Genomic DNA, 20,365 nt, shown 5'->3' with positions numbered 1-20,365 from the left:
TTCCCAACAACATTTTTGTTCAGTCACATTAAAAAAAGTGTAATTTAGCCTCAATTTTAATATCCCATTGTTCACTCTGTCTCTTATCTCTATTGTGTTTCCACCTGTTGTCATAAATTCATCTTCAACAATGGAAAGAAAAAGACGATTTCCCATAATCCATCCAACATGTCTGCAAAATCAATGAATACCTGACTCACTGAAATTAAATCCACGTTAAATCCACGTTAAGAGACGCAACAGACCTGGGTATATCGTGGCACTCCGTCGGTCACGATAATGAGGGTCCCAGTTGATCCAATCGACGGAACAGCCTGCTCATGAAATTAACGTGCAAGTGGCTGAGTACTCCACAGACACGTGTACCCTTAATGTAATTGTTGGGGAGATTCAGCGTGACAGAGTGTGACAAGGCTGGCCCTTTGAAATACAGGTACAACAGAAACAGGAAGGAGAGAAAATTGTGGTGAAAGAGTACAGCAGGGTTTGCCACCACCCCCTGCCAGAGCCTCGGGGAGCTTTTGGTGTCTTCACTGAATAAGCACTCACAATGCCTGGTCTGCGAATCAAAGCCACGATCCTATGACCGTGAGTTTGCTGCCCTAACCACTGAGCCATTGTGCCTCCACAGACCTAGGTATAATATCTATGTTGATATATGGGAGACCAAGTTTAAAAAAGGGTTGATTGAGAATGAGGTAATATTTCTAAATCATAGTGATTCAAGGTAGTCCCTGAAGCTTGGTTATCACTGTAGTTTCTAATTTGTCACCCCCCCACCCACCCACCCCCGCACTGATGGTTAGAGTGTCAGGCTCACAATCATGAAGTAGAGAGTTCGATTCCTGGACTGGGCTCTGTGTTGTGTTCTTGACTAAGATACTTTAATTCACGTTGCTCCAGTTCACTCAGCTGTAGAAATGAGTTGTAGTAATGTCACAGGTGCCAAGCTGTATCGGCCCCTTTGCCCATCCCTTGGATAACACCGGTGGTGTGGAATGGGGAGGCCGCTATGCATGGGTGACTGCTGGTCTTCCACAAACAACATTGCCCAGACTTGTGCCTGGGAGGGTAACTTCCTAGGTGCAATCACATGGTCAGTCATGACTGAAGAAGGTCTTTATTTTTTTTTAAACCTGACCCCAAAATAGTCAGTTAGATCCCTCATGTTTGGTCCCAATGCATGGCACCTTAGACAGGTATCTCCTACCAGAACTCTAAACCAACTAAGACTTTTTGAGTGGATTTGGTGGATGGAAACTGAGAGTGGCCCCTTGCATGTGCATGTATATGTGCGTGTACACACACACACACATTTCTGTCTCCTTATCTTAACATGTAATGGTTGTAAATGAATGTCATTCAATTCCAGTCTTCTGCAAAAGCATGTCTGGCCATGGGAAAATATTACCTTAGACATATATTAGACATAGAGAAAGAGGTGGGGGCTTAGCTACAAGGACATCTGTCCATAGAAAATCTGTTTGACCCATGCAAGCATGGAGAAGGGTGCATTAAAATGATGTTGTTGTTATCCATCTATAAATATGTCTGTCTGTGTGTATGACTAACCTGACCAACTGATGAATTCAGAAGTCACCACGAGACACTCCATCCTTTCCCCTTAATAATCAACATAATCCCCATTATTCTTGTTATGTTAAGGGAGCTGAGTCAACAAGTCTGTAAACCCTAAAACCTGATCAGTGTGATGGCTTATTGCCAAAAATCCCTACGGATGGTTCAGAAGCTTGCTTTGCAACCATATGCTTTAAGTTCACTCCCACTGCATTTGTCCTTGGGGGAGGGGGGAGTGTTTTCTACAATAGTCCCCGGCCAGTCAATGCCTTCAGACTGGATTTGGTTGAAAAACTATGTGGAAGTTCATTGTGTGTATAGATATATCTGTGTGTGCATGTGTTTGTGCCCCCCCCACTAGTGTTGGTTTGTTTACATCCTTATAATGCAGCAGTTTGGCAATAAGTCCCAGGGTTGATTTGTTTGACTAAACCTTTCAAAGCAACGCTCCAGCATGGCCAGTTCAAAAAAAGAAAAAAGACTGAAACAAGACAAAAGACATATTTAGAGAGAGAGAGAGAGAGAGAGAGAGAGAGAGAGAGAGAGGGAGAGTCTCTCCTCTCAATATTATTTCAAGAGCCCTGGCCAGGGAAACAAGCGGAGGGATATACTTACAGCTGCGGGGGCAGCAGAATATGTCGGCCTGACTGGAGACATTCCTGATGGTAATCCACCCAATCCGGATGCGACAGCCTTGTTGTGGATGGCACTGGCTGAGACAATCTGTGCAGATGACATTGAAGCCATACTTTGAAGTGCTTTGTCTTTGGCAGCTTGATCCTAAAGAGGAAACGGTGCAAATTAGTAACAAACAACAAAAAATCATTTGTGTCTTGGTTCGGTAAAAGGAAACAATCCTATGACTTCACATTAGGCCAAGGTGGGTCACACATGATCCCTAGTCACAATTTTGTATTGGTTCTCCATCGAAATAGGAACAGATGCCAAAAGAACAAAAGATATTTACTCTCTATTTTACCAATCTTTGATAAACTTAAATTAATTTAAAATACTATTTCTTTTCTTATCTTTGTGATGGTTAAAAATTTCTCTAATTACTAAATTTAACCTAAATCTAAAATATAACAAAAATGCTTTGTAATTTTAGCTATAAAGCACAAGCCACAAAACTGAACTGGAGGCTTTCAAAATTACAATTTCATTTAAAAATGATTAAATTGTTTCACTAGCTTAATTATTTCCAGTTCTAAATATTATTTAATTATCAATTCTTTCTTTTTATAAACATATTTCATTATGGCTTAATAATAAAGCGATTTGACAAGAAAGGAACTTTCCAAAAGCAGTAAAATAAAATTTTATACAAAGATGATCCTAATGTAAGTATATCTATGCATGTAACCAAAACCAAAACAATCTTTTGGATAAATAGAAAATGATAAAATTTTTTATATATTCTCATAAAAATGTGTTTATTCCTCATTTGAACACCATCTTTGCTCAAAGCTCACAGCTTTCATCCACTATGACCAACTTCTCTCCTACTTTGTAGTCTCCAGTGATAATTGACAATTCAAACTAGAAAAGAAACATCCCAATTAACTAACTTCTACTTAAATTCTCATCTAAGTATATCTAACCAAAACATTTAGGCAATTTTTGTATCTATCTAAAATGGTGGTAAAATCTTTGAATATATTGAAATAAAAACTGTTGTATTTCTCGTTCATTTTCCATATCATCTTGATTGAAAACACAGAGATTACTTTCTACAGCTTTCATTCACTGTAATTGCTTATCCTACTTCATCCTTGTCTCTCATTAGCAGCTTCTTTGCCACTTCTACCCACAAGTCCTAACTTTCTCTACAACCACAGAACAGTACTTACATAATCCATTATTTTATAATTTTCAATTTTAAATAAATATTTAAAAGGTTTTACATGTTTTTTTCATTCACCTTTTATATTTTACAAATTTTAATCTTCCTTTAAAAATTAAGAAGACAAACTGGATGTTGTCAGTCTCCACATACAAAAACACAATTACAATGTCTGTGCAACTCAAAGGCCAAGGCTGCCTTTGACTTTTCCAATCCAAAACGTTTTTAAACCAACTTCTATCCCAGTGCTTCTCACCTGATCCAAAACCTGGATTCTTTTAGATGGCCGCACCAAAACCAGTAAAGCACAAGCCATTTAAAGAAAAGTTTATTACATTTAGAGAGGGAAGACAGTTGAAAGGATGCTTGAGTCCCTGGGAGCCGCATGTGGTCAAGAACTACTGTTCTAAATGTTGTTGTCTATCAATTTATCTTCGTCCAACTCCACAGTTGAAAGTCAAATATTTTCACGTCTCAAAGTTTCTTATTTGATGTAAACTATATTGTGCGTAAATAAATGTATTTAATAATATTCTTTGTATATTAATTTGCCTAACTTGCTCATCCTTACATTGACTCCTCTACCTGCTCAAGTTCAAATCTCTTGAGCACTACAAAGTGTATTCTATACAGAGAATACCTCTAATCTCTAATCTATTAACCATATGAATGTGTATATATATATATATATATATATATATATATATATATATATATCCATCCATCCATTGTCGTCATCATCAAATATCTGTTTTTCTATGCTGATATGTGTTGGACAGTTTGACAGGAGACAGTGACTTAGAATACTGCTCCAAGCCCCACAGTGTGTTTTGGTAAGGTTTCTAAAGTTGGATGCCAAGCATTTTACAAATTGTACTGAATGCTTTTTATGTGGCACCAGCACCAGTGAGATCACCAAGTTAATTTGCAAGACAAGAGCCCCTCAATAGGGGAGTAGTATAATTCTTTGCTCTAAAGCTTAATTCTATTGAGTTTTAACAACTGGTTATTAGAATCACTAGAACCAAAGTGAAATCATAATATTATACATACATATATACATATACATTTACACAGGTTGGGAGAAAAACCAGTTGGGTAGTGGTGCTTCTCCTGGCAACACTAAGGAAACAGAAGACATACAATGACAGGCAGAATGTTAAGATGAGCAAAATAGTTTTTTTTTTTCCTTTCTATTTTACTTTAAATGCATTTTCCTTTTCTCCAAATAAATATCAAATAAAATAACAAAACTGATTTGATTTGCAGAGGGAGGGGAAAAAACAACCAATATAATAAAACTGTAAGCTGATGAATTGTGTAATCAGTATGTGTGTGTGTGTGTGTGTGTGTGTGTTTTAACAAGGGAAACTGTGCGGTACCAAAGGATTCGCTCTCTCTCTGAATGTCCCATGCAACATTAGATGTGTGCCCTGAACATATGCATCTGCAACCCTGAAGCTCAAAGGGGTTGCAGTTATTGTAAAAACCCAGAAGAGCATCACCAACATCCCGAAAAGCAACTTACTTGGCCTCAAGTTTCTACTCACCAATTTTTTACAATGTAGCCTTCATGTACGCATCCATATTTCTATTTCAAGTCAAGGTAAATAGTTAAGGTGTTTAAGAATTATAATAGGATGAAAAGAGTTGAAAGAATTTATCAAACTGAATAAAATGTGTGCTGCTAACGACCTAGTTTATATTTATATATATATATATATATATATATATATATATATATAAGACGAGAGAATTTCTAGGAAATGGATATAGATTTTTGTTATAAAACTCACTATCATAATTTAACGTCCACCTTCCATGCTGGCAAGGGTGGGACGACTATATATATATATGAAATATGCATTACAGAAATAATAAATTTGAGGGTGAAACAAAATGATTTATTGGAGAAGTAAAGAAGAGTGTTATGTTGTTAAACATGTGTTAAAAACACTAAAAGATTATTCTGGAATAAGAGCTGAATGTATGAATGTAAAAGTTGCTGAAGCAGAATTGTTAAATGGAGATGTTAAAACCTTGATACACGAGCTACGAAGAGCTGATATCTTTACTACAGATATTGCAGTATCATATACTTAGATTGTATATGTGTGTATATATACATACTTCAGTCTATATGTATGGAAGTTAGGATCACAGGTAATATGGTAGAATGCCAGAAAGAACTGGAGAGATGTTTAGTTTGGTGGATTCTCATTCCCATTGAGTAGAGTGTGGTTAACTGTAAGGCGCCAAACAGGCAGAATTGTAAACACATTGGACAAAATGCTTGGTGCCATTTCTTCTGGCTCCCTGTTTTGAATTCAAATCTTGCTAAGGTCAACTTGGCCTTTCATCTCTTCCCCTCAATATTACTGGCCTTGTACCCTGCAACCACTAGCGTAGCTGGGGAGCACTTTTGGGTCTGCTGTAGGCAATATGTGTTTTTTGTGGGGTGCAAGGGGGCACACACTCTAACTACGCCAGTGCCTGCAACAGACTGGCATCCAATTCAGGAGGAATGTTGGATCTGTCACATATATGCCACGGGAACCAGGTGACTTTAAGAGTCCTAGGGTTAAATTAAAAAAACAAAATAAGGGCTAACTGCACTTCGTTAGTATAGCAGAGTCATTAATTGTAGTAACAAGACTCAAATCTAACAAAGATATACAATTGGTAACTGGTGATGGATTACTTTAAGTGAAACCATGCAGATATTGGAGGAGATTTGACTGAAGTTACCACTTGGGATATCGTGTGACTGGCAATTCAGAAGTACCAGGCATTAATAACAACAAATCCAGTTCAAGAAACATAGGAACAAATATTGTGGCTTTAAAAAAAACAGAGTGGGGGGGGGGGGTGCTGATAGCAGAAGTAAATTGAAGCTTTAGAAAAAAAAAGAAAGAAAAGAAAAACCTCAAATAATATTTTTTAATAAAATTCAGAAAAGATTTACTAAAATAAAAGTGTGGAGAATAAAATGGAGAGAAGCTCTTTCAATCCCTACCAAAAATCAAAATGGAAAGTGGATGGTGATGCAAAGCTTCTAATCATCATTGTCTGCATTATTTTGATGTCTTCTTTTCCATGGGCCAAATGAAATTCATTGAGGCAGATTTGTTTATGGTTGGGTGCTCCACCTGTCATTAACTTTCACCTGTTTCTAAGTAAGGTAAGGCTTCCCCATGGCCAGACATGTTCTCACAGAACATTACAAGTGAATGACATTGCTTCTAGGACAGCAACACTCATTTACAACTATTGTGATGTTGAGACAAAAACAAACACACTCACACACACAAGTACTTAACAAGACACATAACAATAACACGTGCACCCCCCCCCCACCTTTATTGTGATGTAATTAATATATATAACAAAATTTTGTTTTCATATTCAGTTTACAAGATTATTGATCTCAACTAGAGTATTCAAACAGATCTTGGGAGGGTCCATGTTTCCAATAATAAACACATGCATTATTTCTATCATCATCATCATTCAATTGGTTGATGTAACTGACTTACCCCTCCCCCCCCAAAAAAACTTGTTAGCCTTCAGCCAAAATTTGAAATCATTCATTATTAGTCATTTAACCAACTAAGTTTATCAAAGTCCTTTCATCACTTCATTAATGCCAAGCCGTTTCTATTCCAGATCTTGAGTAGACCCCCCCCCCCCAAAAAAAAAACACACACACAAACACATCTCTCCGAACTGGAGTAGAAATGGCATTGATCAGGTTGCCAATGATGATGAAATGATGACTTTGACAAACTTGGCTGATTGAACGATCAATCAAACATTCAATTAGTTAACTGGTTAAATGTTTAACAAGTTGACAAATGATAATGATAATAATAATAATAATAATAATAATAATAATAATAATAATAATAAAGCAAGTGAACTAGAACCAGTGCATGTATTTATTATTGGCATCACGACCGTTCCAAAATACAAGCAAATCCGAAGTCCCTGCATCCACGGATTTATCTTAATAGTTACTATTATTGCATGCAATGGTACCATTACGTTAATGGATGGACTGTACTCTAAATAAAATAGAATTACATTGGTGATATCAGTCAGAGCTAGAAGCCACCAGAACACTTTGTTAAGAAAAACAGAAGAAGGACTTTAGAAAGAATTTCCCAACACCAACAACACCAACAATGATAAATACTTACTTGAACTTTAAACTGTGCTTGGATCTCTTTTGCTTTTCTTCGAGCTAGGACTTGTATATGACTTGATACTTGTTTCCGTGTACGCGTTTTACCTGTACGCAATTTGATGTAACGTGCTATTAATTCGTTTCGGCCTAAAACAGAAGACAAACACAAAAATCAGATTAAAATATATTTTTTATTCGATAAAAACAGAAATGAAACAGGTAAGTTTAGTTTTATCAGAAAGAAACCAAGTCATGTATTTTTGTTGCTTTTATGGAAGAAGTGATGAAAATAGTTGAATGATATCTTATTTGTGTGCGTGTGTCCACACACACACACACACACACACACACACACTCACTAATGTTACGAGTTTAGTCAGTTGGTGAAAGTAAATAGGATGATAAAACTAACTTTTGGCAGCAGATCAACCAACAGCTTAAAGTAAATATTGGTATTCATGAAAGAGTTTTACCGAAGGAAGAGGGGGAGGTTTTTTTTTCTTTTTTTCAAAGTAAGGAGGATATGTTTGTGTATCTATCCATACTTCCATACATGCACACATCACCATCACCATCATCATTTCTTTTTTAAATGTTCACTTTTTCATATTTGCATGGGTTGGACAGAGATAACTGAGGCTGATTTTATGCAGCCAGATGCCTTTTCTGTCACCAACCTTCACCAGTTTCCAACCAAGTAATATTTCCTCCATGGCCAAACATGTTTCTGTAGAATATTGGAAATGAATGACACTGCTTGTATGATAGTGACACTCATTTACAACCATCCCATGTTATCATGACAAGGAGACACACACACACACACAGTTAGCTTCTTCCACTCCCAATGCTTTGGTCTGCCCAAGGCTATAACTGAAGAGATTCGCTCATTTAATGTTCATTTTCCATGCTGGCATCAGTTGGAGTGTGTGTGTTAACAACGTAACAAATGGTTTTATGCGAAGACATCTTCGCAATTGTTCAAGTGTACCACATGAAAGTGTTGGTACTTATTTTCTATTCTGGATGAGAACATGAGACTGACACAAATCATGAAAGGTAACTTATAAGAATATCTTAAGAGAGTGTGTGTATATATAAATATATACATATATATATATATATATATATATATATATATATATATATATAGGGAGAATTCACAAAAGAACAAAAGATGAAGACAGGTGGTGTAGACAACAAACAGATATATTAGTTTAATGCTTGGGAAGTGAAAATGTCTTTAATGTTTTGAGCCTACGCTCTTCCACAGAAAGAAACACAGAAAGAAACAAGGAGAGAAAAAAAACGTGTGTAGTGGTTAGCGATCTATCAATGAGAGGGTGCTTAAAAGTTCCTGGCTTTAAGGATATTGTGAAAGGCAAGGCTTGAAGGCTCAAGCTTCCAAGTTACAGGCTTGGAAAAACTTAAGAACTGCTGGAATAAGTGTGTGAAAAGGAGAGGGGAATATATTAAATAAAATCATAATTAGTTAATTAATCCTCCTGTATTTTCTTTTACCCAAAGCCAGGGACGTTTCAACACCCTGGTGTGTGTGTGTGTAAGTGTGTGTGTGTGTGTGTGTGTGTGTGTGTGTGTGTGTGTGATGATGATGATAAAGTTGCTTGGTAAAGGTTGTTCCAGGGCTAAGAATCAAAAGAAATGACGACATTACAGTGTAACCAATTTAGTATTCCATGGGTGTTAATGACTTCAATGTAATCATTTCACAGGCAGAAGCCATGTGATATGTGGCTGGGGTAATGAACCAGAGGGACAGTTTCTTCGTTGGAATTCTACACAATCTGTTGGTCGATTTCCACAAGGTTCTGCTAGAAGACTTTAGTTCAATGAACCATGTTGTGAGGTCAAGTATTGACCTTTGTCACTTCAAACATACACCTTTTAATCATGTCCTTATAATCAAGGCTGTGGAGTCAAAACAAAAAACTTTGACTCCAGACTCCTCTACTATTGGCACTTCCGACTCCGACTCCTCTTTATGTAATTAAGTAGTTGTGATCTACATATCTTATAAAGCATATGCATACATTTATACTTTATACATTATCTAAAAATGTACTTAACGAGACACATAATAATAATAATAACAATAATAATATCTGACACCCCACCCCCACCCCCTTCATAGTGACATGGTTGTGGTGGTTCAGGTTGTGCAATGCCTCATAGAAATGAACTGCAAACATCTTCCAAGAGTTTTTAGTGTTTTACATGATAGCAATAGTTCTTTATGTATAAAAGCACATGATAATAGTCCTCTTAGTATCTGAAGCTGAAGAGAATTAATGAGTTTGAAATACAGCCATCAGTTAAAAAGAGGCTGCTCTGAGCTGATTATGGCGATTAAGACTTTTTGCCTTAAACGAGTATTTTTTGTTTTTCATAACAAACTACAGTGAAAAGCTTTTATAGTTTTTAAATAATATCTGAAACATATTTGGTCTGAAGTGCAATATCTGTTTCATTCATGTAAACAATTTACTTGTGGTTGAATAGTGATATGATAGAGACTATTTCCACAAAATGGTTTACCATAAAGGTGGAAAAGCATAAATTCCACATCTTGTTCATTCTTTAATTGTAATTAACAGTTGCTTCATTAAGATTAAACAACTCCAAATATATAATGACATAACTGTAATACATGGTTCATCGTCATCTTTTAATGTCTGTTGTCCATGCTGGTATTGGTTGGACAGTTTGATCAGGGCTGGTAAGCTGAGGGGCCGCACCAGACTCCAGTCTGATTTGGCATAGTTTCTACAACTTGACACCCTTCCTAACGCCAACCACTCCAAGAGTGTAATGGGTGCTTTTACGTGCCACTGGCATGACACCAGCATCTGCAACAACAACAACAATTTCACTTGGTTTGATGGATCTTCCTTCTCAAGTATGGCATATTGCCAAAAGTCTCAGTCATTTGTCATCAGGAATGTTAATCAGAAAATTGTAACTGGTTTAATTAAAAATATGCATATAATTGTTAAACACCAACATATTGTAGATTGGGCTGACCATTGTTCCAACGTAATGCAACCACAGAAGACATGCTGATAGCGTTATAAAAATTGCAATTTGCCACAGAAAAATATAAGAGAATTACTGCAAGAAATTATGAACCCCTTCCAGTGGTGAAAATGGTAGAGAAGTGGTGAAAAAAAAAAGAGGAATAAATTCAGCAAGTAGTGTAATCAAAATACAGCTTTTACATAAACCAACAAAAAAAGAAAAAAAAAGAAAAAAGAAAAAAAAAAAAGATGAGTAAAACTAGAAGAGAGGCCAAATTTAATAGTAAAAACTAAACAAATAATCTTTGCAAGTAAACTGCAAAAAGAAGCATGATGATTTCTCTGGAATTGGGGATTGGTAATCCATATTTACAAAAAGAATAGATTAGCCCTTTTGATACCAACCCGGCTGAAACCAGCTCTGGGCTCTGTAGTAGAAATGTCTTGTTTACAAAAGTCCTGAATTAAAATCTTCCACCAAACCTCAATCACAATTTATGTTCGTAACACTAGCTTAATGATAACGAAGTTATTTTAGTAAATGCTTTGTTATATTTAAAATTAATTGAAAGAAACACAGAGCATCTCAACAGAAATATGGTAACAAAAGGGCTAACACAGTGTGGGTTAACAGTGTGAATTAGCACTAAAAATACATGTGATATTTTTTTCTAAACACCAGATTATCAATGACAGAAATATATTTTTATATTCTTAAATAGGATAAGAAAAAGGGGTTAAAAACAAAAACATAAGTAATACCAGGAAGATTACATACAATTACAATGCCTCGATGCATCTTATATACAAAGTTTCCAACAGTTACATGTACAAAAAATGGAATGACAATGAACGAATGGTACTTTCACAGCATGAGATCATGGGGTAACACCATTTGATCACATCAATATGTCTACAATGGCTCAGATTTAACGACAGGTCAAAAATATTCAGGAAAAGATTCAAATGGCAAGCATGGCTGTGTTGTTAAGAAGCTTAATTATATGGGAACAGATGAAGGTTGGTGACAGGAAGGGTATCCAGCTGTAGAAAATCTACCTCCATAAATTCCGTCTGACCCATGCAAGCATGGAAAAGTGGACATAAAAACAATGAAGATAATGATTAATATATTAACATAACAGTGACCCATCCACAATGTAGTGGTGCTCAACCCTTGCCCCTTTCATATCAGCCTGTCTCAGCAGATCATTTTAAACTGTTCAGCGTAACATGCTATATCAGTTGAACAGACTTCTTCCTCACAGGACAAACAGACAGACATATCAACACATACTGTGAAAGGAATAAAAGAGAGTCTACTTCTGGAGTGAGTGCACTGGCTGAATAAAAAAACTAAGAAAATAAAAAGACATTAATCACCAGCTAATGTTGCTGCTGCTGCTGCTGCTGCTACTACTACTACTACTACTACTCTCTAATTCTGGCAAAAGGCCATCAATTTGGGGGAGGGGAGTTGATCACATCGACCCCAGAGGATGAAAGGTGAAGATGACTTCAGCAGGATTTGAACTCAGAACATAAAGAGATCATCATCATCATCATCATCATCGTTTAACGTCCGCTTTCCATGCTAGCATGGGTTGGACGATTTGACTGAGGACTGGTGAAACCGGATGGCAACACCAGGCTCCAGTCTGATTTGGCAGAGTTTCTACAGCTGGATGCCCTTCCTAACGCCAACCACTCAGAGAGTGTAGTGGGTGCTTTTACGTGTCACCCGCACGAAAACGGCCACGCTCGAAATGGTGTCTTTTATGTGCCACCCGCACAAGCCAGTCCAGGGGCACTGGAAATTTTGCAAAGCATTTTGTCTGGCTAACAATTCTGCCAGCTCAGCACCTTTTAATAATAATAACAATGATTTCTTTATTTCCTATTCAAGTCCAATTTATCAACACTTTTTTTTTTTTTTCTGGTCAGCTGATATGAAACAGTTGACACGTATTAAATACAAATGGTTTCCTCGTTTAAGTCCAACCCAAATGGTATATATATATATATATATATATATATATGTATATATGTAGCGAATGTTTGCAATGTTGTACAAATGAATGTAGCCTGTATAGAATAGTAAAACTATCTTCCTCTGTTGGTGTCCAACCTATTATATTAATATTAATAATAATAATAACAATAAAGTTATCTAGGCAAACCTGGAGATGTGTACAAAAGGACACTTGAAATCCATCATCCGAGAAAGCGAAGAAGCAAAAGAAATCGGCTCAGTTAAAAAGATTGGCTCAAAAGGCGAGAACAATTTTGAAGCGCCAGCACCACCCCTCTTTCTTTCATTACACCATAAGCAGGTGAGAGAATGAGTTGTGGGTTAACAAACTGAACTATCATAAAAAAAACCAACACCTCAATTCATTGAATGACTCATATACATATAAATATAAATAACATACATATCAGCTGTATATATATAAGATATATAAGGCAGCAATCATGAGAAAAACCTTACCTGAAGCAGCCAATTAGTCATTTCCCATGTGTAAAAAGCTTCACAAAGGTTACGCTTTATCCCCCACCCACCACCACCACCACCACCACCACCACCACTCTACTTCATTCTCCATATATATTGTCAGTGATTATAGCCTTGTTGGTAGCAGTGCTAATAGTAATAATAATAATAAGACGAAGACAAGAAAGGGCTGTTTTTGTGTTATCTAAAATTACTAATAGCAATGCTGACAGTTAATGGAGAAGATAGGCATAAAAATACAGTTATTTAGGACTTTTTATACAGTGTTAAATATAAGCTTTTGTAGTGTTTTATTTTGGTGGCTAGGATTACATGATCAGACACAAAGTACATTTCATACAGTTTCAGAAAACATATCATTAAGTGCATTATATTTGTGACGCTTGTTATAGGATATAATATTAATAAAACTCTTAACAATTCTGTCTCTTTCATACAGGCACATGCACTCCTGTACCTAACATCCTTCTCAGTATATGAGGCTCTGTATACGTATGCATGAATGTGTGTACGGATGGATACTTCATTTAAATGAACTGAGAAGCACTATATATACTCTGTTTAGTTACCATACACACGTGTCTGTGTGTACATATGTGTATATATATATATATATATATATATATATATATATATATATATATATATATATATATATATCATCATCATCGCTTAACGTCCATGGGTTGGACGGTTCGACTGGGTCTGGGAAGCCAGGAGGCTGTACCAGGCTCCAGTCTAATCTGGCAGTGTTTCTACAGCTGGATGCCCTTCCTAACACCAACCACTCTGAGTATATAGTGGGTGCTTTTTACGTGCCACCGGCACGAGGGTCACAACTACAATTTCCATTTGATTGTAATATATACACACACACACACACACATAAACGTGCATGTACATATATATATATATATATATATATATATATATACACAGACACACAATTAGATCAAACTGTACTTGACAATATCAAGTCGGCTATGTACAAGGATGGTTTTTGTATTTGTTTAGGCTTTAATTCAGTTAGATATTCCTTTCTATTTCTAAATGCAGAGTACAGGTTATTAATGCTGGAACTTGCTATTTACAAAACTGTTATTTTAACGCATTCCTTACTTTTTATAACAATGATAACTGGGGAAACAAAAGACTTCAAGCATTGCCTATTCCAGTAAATGTTTGACAAACACACTCATGATATTGAATAAACCAGTTTCGATTAAAAGAAAATTCCTAGTTTATAGGGTTCACACAAAACAGTGAGAAAGCATTCTTAATATGTCCTGGCAGAGTTGACCACAACTGTTTTCCATCATCAGAGAACACCTCTGCCAGTCATCTCTTCTCCCCGTCAGTGATCCATGTGGCTTTATGAAAATACATTGTCTGCCAGAATAAATATTCTCACTGCTCTGCATGCACCTCAAGAATTATTATTTGTTTGGCAGGCATCAGTAAACAATTTGTTTAATGAATTATATAAACGTGAAAAACATGTCTGGCCATGAGGAAATATTACCTTGCTTGGAAGACAGGCGAGGGTTGGTGATAGGAAGGGTATCCAGCCATAGCAAATTTAACTCCAATGAATTCCGTCTGACCCCATGCCAGCACAGAGAGGTAGACATTAAAATGCTGATGCCAATGATTATAAATTAAATAACAAACAACAAAAATAAAAAAGGAAAATAACACAAATGGGCCAATGGCATGAATTTAGATCAACAAATTAACTTTTTAATCATTAATAAGATTTTAAAGTTTTTCTAGTGACTGGGGTAGCAATGGAACGAAGCCAGATGGAGTGTTTTTACAGAATAAAGTGAAACTGTGTCAGATTGATTTTAGAATATTTTATAGAACTTGACGAGTTGTGTGTCAAGTTTTCTGTTTCATGTTAACTCATATGAATTTTTATTTGAAGTTGGTTAAAGTTTTGGCAGTGTTTTATTTTTTTTTTTTTTTTTTTGAAATGATAAAAAAGAATCTAACCTTATCAGTGATTTACTGTGTTAACGAGCAACATCGTTTTCTTTCTTTTTTTCATAATTATTTAAAAAGTTTTTTTTTTTTAAACCGCAAACGCATCTTTTGTCTTTCACACGAGATCCGTGCTTGTGAAAAGGGTTGGAGTCAAAGAGAGAAATTATCTTCTCTTTGATAATTGTTTAACCCAGCCTGTGATTAAATGCTTTGATGAAATACCACATACATGCATGGTTCTTTTGTGAAACTACTGCTCAGTACTTCCTAAACAATAATAATCTGCCTTTCAATTGCTTTTTTTTTTTTTTTTTTTTTTTTTTGGTGTTATTTATTCAAACACTGACTCAAGTGCATGGGAAACTTTTCCAGTGTATTTAATTATTAGAAGGGTGAAAATTAACCTTGTTCTGGCCAACTGGGAAAACTAGCAATATCTGAACATTACGAATATAATTAGGAAATTTATGTGAAATTATCTGACTCTGCACAAATTTACCATTTCTTTTGTTGTGCTGTTCCTTGCAACAAGAAGCTTTTTTTTTTTACATATGTTATTAATAAATAGAATTTTTGAAACACAAAATAACCAAGCTGGGTTTTCTTCAAGTGTGTGTGAGACATTGAACATACAAATGTTTGGTCTAAGCCGAGCACAAGAACACAAGAATGCTCAACAATCAGTAATGATTTAGGATATAAGGATCCACAACCGACAGCTGCACGTTAAAAATGGAACAGAATGAAAATTTCTCCAAGACAAAATTATGTTAATTATTCATTAGTAGAGCTTCAGTAGAGAGGAAGAAGGCTTTGTTAGGAGCAAATGTGAGCAAAGGAGGGGGCCAGAACTGAACAGGAGCTGCATAGGAATGGCCAAGTTGGAGGTGGAGAGAGATTCAACTGCTTATCTAAAACTATAAAACCAGATCCACTCAGCCGTTTCAATAAAATGGCACCACAAGCTGATGATGAACTGGCGTTCATAAATAGTCAAGATCAAAATTAATTAATTAATCTTGAACATATGTACATCATCAACAAATTTAAGATAATTTCTCTCAAAGTTCCATTTAATGCATCTTGTATTAACTTAACTGCTAAACTTAGAAATATTTTATTTACAGTTTTAATTTAGACATCTCAGAGAGAGAAACAAAAGCCAAAAGAGAAGGGTGCCTTTAAAGAAAAGAATATGTTCAGATGTTAGAATGCAATCACTACGTTAACATCAGAGAAATAACTTTAAATTCACAGGCATAAAACATGAGCATGAAAATAAATTTACTCTGTTTGCTGGTGTCTACAACATGCTTTTGCATAAGACATATCCCTATTTTTTACAAGGTTATCTTGCAGAAAAAAAACTAATTTAATATGTTTTATCATAGATTTATTGAAAGATATTTTGAAGTGTTTTTTTTTTGAGAAGATAAATGATTCTGTGCATGGAAATACAATGCTGTGACAATATACTGGATTAAGATATGAAAGCCACAAAGTTATCCTAAATATAAACTATGTTCTGAGAGAACCATATTTCTACTTTATTTCCCTTCTGATCCATTGTACAGTTGTTTATATTTTGGCCAAGACAACCGCCATACGAGAGGTAAAACTTGTACTTCTGTCTGTCTATGTTTTGTATAACTGTAACGAGTCATCAGGGTGGCACACACCACTGCTATGTTTTTCTTGTCATCTATTCATTGCAAGGGAGTTGACAGGCTGATGGAAATTTAACATTCCTGTCATCTTTCTACAAGAATTTTCATTTAGATAATTTTTTTTTTAAATGTTTCTTATAGGTAACAAAGTCATTAAATAATGAAAGACCAATATTAGGTGTGGGTTATGTATGTTGGGAAAGGAGATGCAATGACATAATGGGACTTCCCCACTTAACTGCCAAAGTACCAAAAGCCACTTTTTCCTAAGTTTATGCTAACAGACTCATGTTTTGGCTTATTTCCACTACTTTATTAAAAGCAATCAATTAATGGACCTAGCAGGCTTCGGCTCATTTTGGCTCCCTAGTCTATGGTACTCAGCCTTCCATCCTTAATACAGCTACATTAGATGCTGGGAAATTATTTGATACATTCTAAAATAAAAGTGTCTTGTAAACTTTCCAAAACCATGCATCCACACACAATGAGGATAAGGTTTGATTTATCAGTAGTTCTCGAACTTTTCCAAGCTGCCCCCTTGGCACCCAGGCCACATTCCTAGCAGCCTCCTCACCCTCCCCACCACAAATATAGACCACTTTCTGTAGCAAATTCAAAACAATCTATATTTCACAAATAAAACTTACCCCATTTTGGCCACCCCCATTATCATCCCTTAGATCTTTCCATCACCCCCAAGGCGGTTGTACTGCCCACCTTGGGAACCACTGGTTTAGATCAACAGCAGCCACTGGTTCCATGCTTGTATGGGTCAGACAACACCTTCCAACATAATAAAAATGATGGCACCACAAAGACAATGTCTCTTATGATGCTTTCATAACAGAAGGGGAGGGGGGGAACATAGATTCTTTAGAAAATTTGAAACAAGTGTATATATATTCATTATATACATCTGATAAATCCTTAAATAATAATAATCATATTGTTAAAAAAGATTTTGTTGTTTTTAAAAAAACATGAACATTACAAATATAATCTAATATATTTATATAATTATAACATCTGGTCACATGCTTGAACATTTTTCAATAGCTTTATAACAGCAAATGTTGTGACAACTATTCATAAATGTTTTTGAAAAGGGGGTATAATAATAATAAATACGAAAAAAAGACAACACCTGTTTCCCAAACTCTATTGATGACAAAATGACTGCACAGAGCACAACATAATATAATTTTATAACATTTGAATATATATATATATATTTCTATATACTTTTACAACAAGCAGGGTGACAGGGACTTTGAAATTTCAACCTGCTAGCCTTTGTTGGATTATCTGACGATGTTAAATTGTTTTTATTATAACTTGACATAATAAACAACCATTAATATATAAACAGGAGATTAGAGTAATGTTCTGGTATCATTTATTCACCATGACACACATGTTTAATTTGCTAATGGGAGTTACAAGATGCTAACTCTTACTAGCAAACGGAACACATTATTTGATTTTCTGTCCAAAGAATTTCTGATATGAGATATCTTACATGTTTATCCTACATGTACAAATTTTCTAACTCCTATTAGCAAATAAAACATGTGTAGTAGTGAATAAATAACACCAAAATTTTTATCCAATCTCCTGTTTTGGTTTGTCATTACTCTACAACAACTATTTTCCAGTATTTTTCTCAATTCCTATGCCACAAACAATAATAACATCTATATACACTTTGGAATAAGCAGAGGTGCTTCATGAGGAGACAGCTTCAATCATAACCTAATCTACATAATGAATGTATGCATGTATACAGCTATTAACTGAAAGTATGTAGAAATCAAAAAATTGTTGAAGTAAATTTATATTCATCAAAGTCACTTCTAGTCAGCAATTAGTATCACTAACAATTAACAATATAAACTAATTCAACTGTTTTTTTTTTAAATCCTGAAAGTTCGTTTCCAAGTTTTTGTAGAATATTGCAAATGAACGACACTGCTTATATGACACTGACACTCATTTACAACTGTCACAAGATATCAAAACAAGGAAACACACACACACACACAACAGCTTCTGACAGTGTCCATGATGTACCAAATCCACTCACAAGGCTTACTTGGGATTAGTTTTATATTTTAGACCCATTTTTTCATTTCAATATAAAATATCTCGAAAAAAAAAAAAAAAAAAAAAAAAAAAGGTAATGTCAACTTGATAAGCAAATTTAGACCAGAGTAATTTAGTGCTGGGAACCAGTTTGGTGCAGATGACTACAAGCAAATATCAGAAACACAGGTGTTTATTTATTTATTTCCATTATGAAGTCTATTATTGTTGTTGTTGTTGTCACAACTATAAACTAACAGACCAGTTTTCTCCATAATCTTTACATTTAAAATATTAAAGTTGATATTTAAGTGGCAGACAAAGACTATAAGAGAAAAATAAACAAACAAAAAAAGCTGTATAAGTGTGGCTATGTGGTTAAGGAGTTTGCTTCCCAACCACATGGTTCTAGGTTCAGTTCCACTGCATGGCACCTTGGGCAAATGTCTTTTACTATAAGCCTTTGGCTGATCGAAACCTTGTGAGTGAATCTGATAGATGGAAACTGAAAGAAGCTTGTCATATATATATATATATATATATATATACTATAATTGTCACTGAATGTCACTAGAGTGTTAAGAAACACCTACATTACTAGAAATAAGTGCTAAACTGCTCTAATGCACATGAATAAGAACATACACTGACAGGGACCATAATTGACCCCAAAATACTGGTCCTTGTTAGTGTGTTTTTATTAATGTGCTTTGACTACAGCAGTAAAGCATTTTAGCTCTTATTTCTAGCAATGTAGTCACATTTAGTGACAATTATAATTCTCCTTTTAGGTGACACATTGCAACCTGTTGTTTGTATTAATTTTGTGTGTGTGTATTTTTTTTTGTCTTCCACCACTACTTGATAACCAGTGTTGGTTTGTTTACAGCCTTTATTACTTAGTAGTTTGGCAACTGAGACTGATAGAATAAGTACCAGGCTTGAAACAACAAAAAAATAAAGGTATTGAGGTTGATTCATTCAACTAAACAGTCTTCGAAGTGGTGCTCCAGCATGGCCACAGTTTAATGACTGAAACAAGCAAAAGACAAAAGCTGCACCTATGGCTTCAAATTTTGGCACAAGGCCAGCAATTTTGTGGGGGAGTTTTGTCGATTACGTTGATCCCCAGTACACAACTGGTACTTATTTTATCAACCCCGAAAGAATGAAAGGCAGAGTCAACCTCAGAGGAACGTAAAGATGGAGGGAACGCCACTTAATGCATTCGGCCCAGCCACGCTAACGAGTCTGTCAGCCCACCGTTTTGATTCTGTTCATTTGACTGCGGCCATGCTGGAGCACCGCCTTCAGACAAACAAATCAACCTCAGGACTAATTCTTTGTAAGCCTAGTACTTATTCTATCGGTCTCTTTTGTCAAACTGCTAAGTTATGGGGACCTAAACACACCAACATTGGTTGTCAAGTGATGCAGGGGAAGGGGGACGATAAACACAGACACACAAAT

General features: G+C 35.5%; 1 protein-coding gene across 2 annotated transcripts in view; it reads right to left on the bottom strand.

Annotated features, from left to right (window-relative positions):
- LOC106867323 (transcriptional enhancer factor TEF-1-like) overlaps positions 1-20,365 on the bottom strand; it is a 123,038-nt gene that overhangs the window by 16,937 nt on the left and 85,736 nt on the right. For both annotated transcript variants that reach the window (XM_089348431.1, XM_089348432.1), the window contains exons 3-4: positions 7,621-7,754; positions 2,194-2,358 (exon numbers count right to left, since the gene is read on the bottom strand). In XM_089348431.1, the coding sequence (XP_089204557.1) occupies positions 2,194-2,358; positions 7,621-7,754 (299 nt within the window). The remainder of the gene's footprint in view (positions 1-2,193; positions 2,359-7,620; positions 7,755-20,365) is intronic.

The sequence above is a fragment of the Octopus bimaculoides genome, chromosome 3 (assembly GCF_046866305.1).
Source record: "Octopus bimaculoides isolate indiv1 chromosome 3, ASM4686630v1, whole genome shotgun sequence".
Classification (NCBI taxonomy): Eukaryota; Metazoa; Mollusca; class Cephalopoda; order Octopoda; family Octopodidae; genus Octopus; species Octopus bimaculoides.
The sequence above is the reverse complement of the archived record's forward strand: the minus strand, read 5'-3'. Positions and strand labels throughout refer to the sequence as shown.